At 56.3% G+C, this 1,129-nt stretch overlaps 1 protein-coding gene across 1 annotated transcript in view; it reads left to right on the top strand.

Moving 5' to 3' along the window:
- Positions 1–368, top strand: part of PAX5 (paired box 5) — a gene marked incomplete at both ends in the record, with an annotated part of 10,008 nt that extends 9,640 nt beyond the window's left edge. The window contains one exon of the mRNA XM_009866694.1: positions 240–368. Coding sequence (XP_009864996.1) covers positions 240–368 — 129 coding nt within the window. The remainder of the gene's footprint in view (positions 1–239) is intronic.
- Between the last annotated feature and the right edge of the window lie 761 nt (positions 369–1,129).

Below are 1,129 nucleotides of genomic sequence, written 5' to 3'. Positions count from 1 at the left end.
GGCGCCACCCCACCTCGCCACCCGCAGCCGTGGTGGCACCTCCAGGCTGGTGCTGGCCGTGAGTGACCCCTGCTTGGCTGCACAGGACCTTCTCTGCCAACGCAGACTGGTTTTAATTCATATTTTGGGGAGCCTTGGGGCCTTTCCGCCACGTGTCCCTCAGCTGGCTGTCCGGTGGCTGTGGGGAGGGCTGTGTCTCCTGCCATCCTGCCCACTGACCGCCCAGCCTTGCCTTGCAGCCTCCACGGGGTCCGTGACCCAGGTGTCCTCTGTCAGCACCGATTCTGCCGGCTCATCCTACTCCATCAGCGGGATCCTGGGAATCGCCTCCCCGGGCACTGAGAGCAACAAGCGCAAGCGAGATGAAGGTAGTGGGACCTGTTTTCTCTTGGGGGAACATGGGTTTGGGGCGGGTGCTGGGTGCCCGTGGCATGACGGGCTGTGGACACCCCCTGTCGCTGCCTGCTGGAATGGGGTTTGGTCCCGTGTCAGGACACCTTGGCTGAGGCTACAGCCAAGCAAGTAGTCATTGGTGTGACACAGTGGCCAAGAGGCAGGACCTCTTTGAGGAGCAGGGGCTTGTCCTGGTGTTTCAGAAAGCACTGGGGGGCCTGTCACAGCTTTTAAGCAGACCCTCCTCCCGACCGGGGAACATTTCCCTCATGACAGACCTGAAATTTAGGTCGCAGAGGGGCATCCATATCCAGAAAGAGACAGAAAATTAGTGGCAGAGCTATCTGCCTTGCTGCTTCTCTGCATGTACCCTTGGCACCAGGGTGACTTTTGTCAGTCCAGGAGGTGGAAACAAGTGCATCCTCGTTGGAGTTGGATACTGCCGGTGCCTCTCAGACCCACCGCAGGGTTCGTGGTCATGTTTTGTTTTCATAGTGAAAACACTGCTCTGGAGAGAAGGGTGCCAGGGACAGAGTGGAAGGGAAAGGATGAGAAATCCTGCGTTGGTGTCTTACTAAAAACCACCTTTAATCTAGAGCATCCTTTTTGGGATGGAGCAGGGGGCAGCCGGGGTGAGGCTTTTGATCAAATCACATAGATAAATATGTGCATTAAAGCAGGTAGGATATAAATCTGGCATTTTATCAGACAGGTCAGGAGAGAGACTGTCTGTGTT

Source organism: Apaloderma vittatum, unplaced genomic scaffold (genome assembly GCF_000703405.1).
Source record: "Apaloderma vittatum isolate BGI_N311 unplaced genomic scaffold, ASM70340v1 scaffold17303, whole genome shotgun sequence".
NCBI lineage: Eukaryota > Metazoa > Chordata > Aves > Trogoniformes > Trogonidae > Apaloderma > Apaloderma vittatum.
Note: the sequence above shows the minus strand (reverse complement) of the source record. Positions and strands in the feature narration are given on the sequence as shown.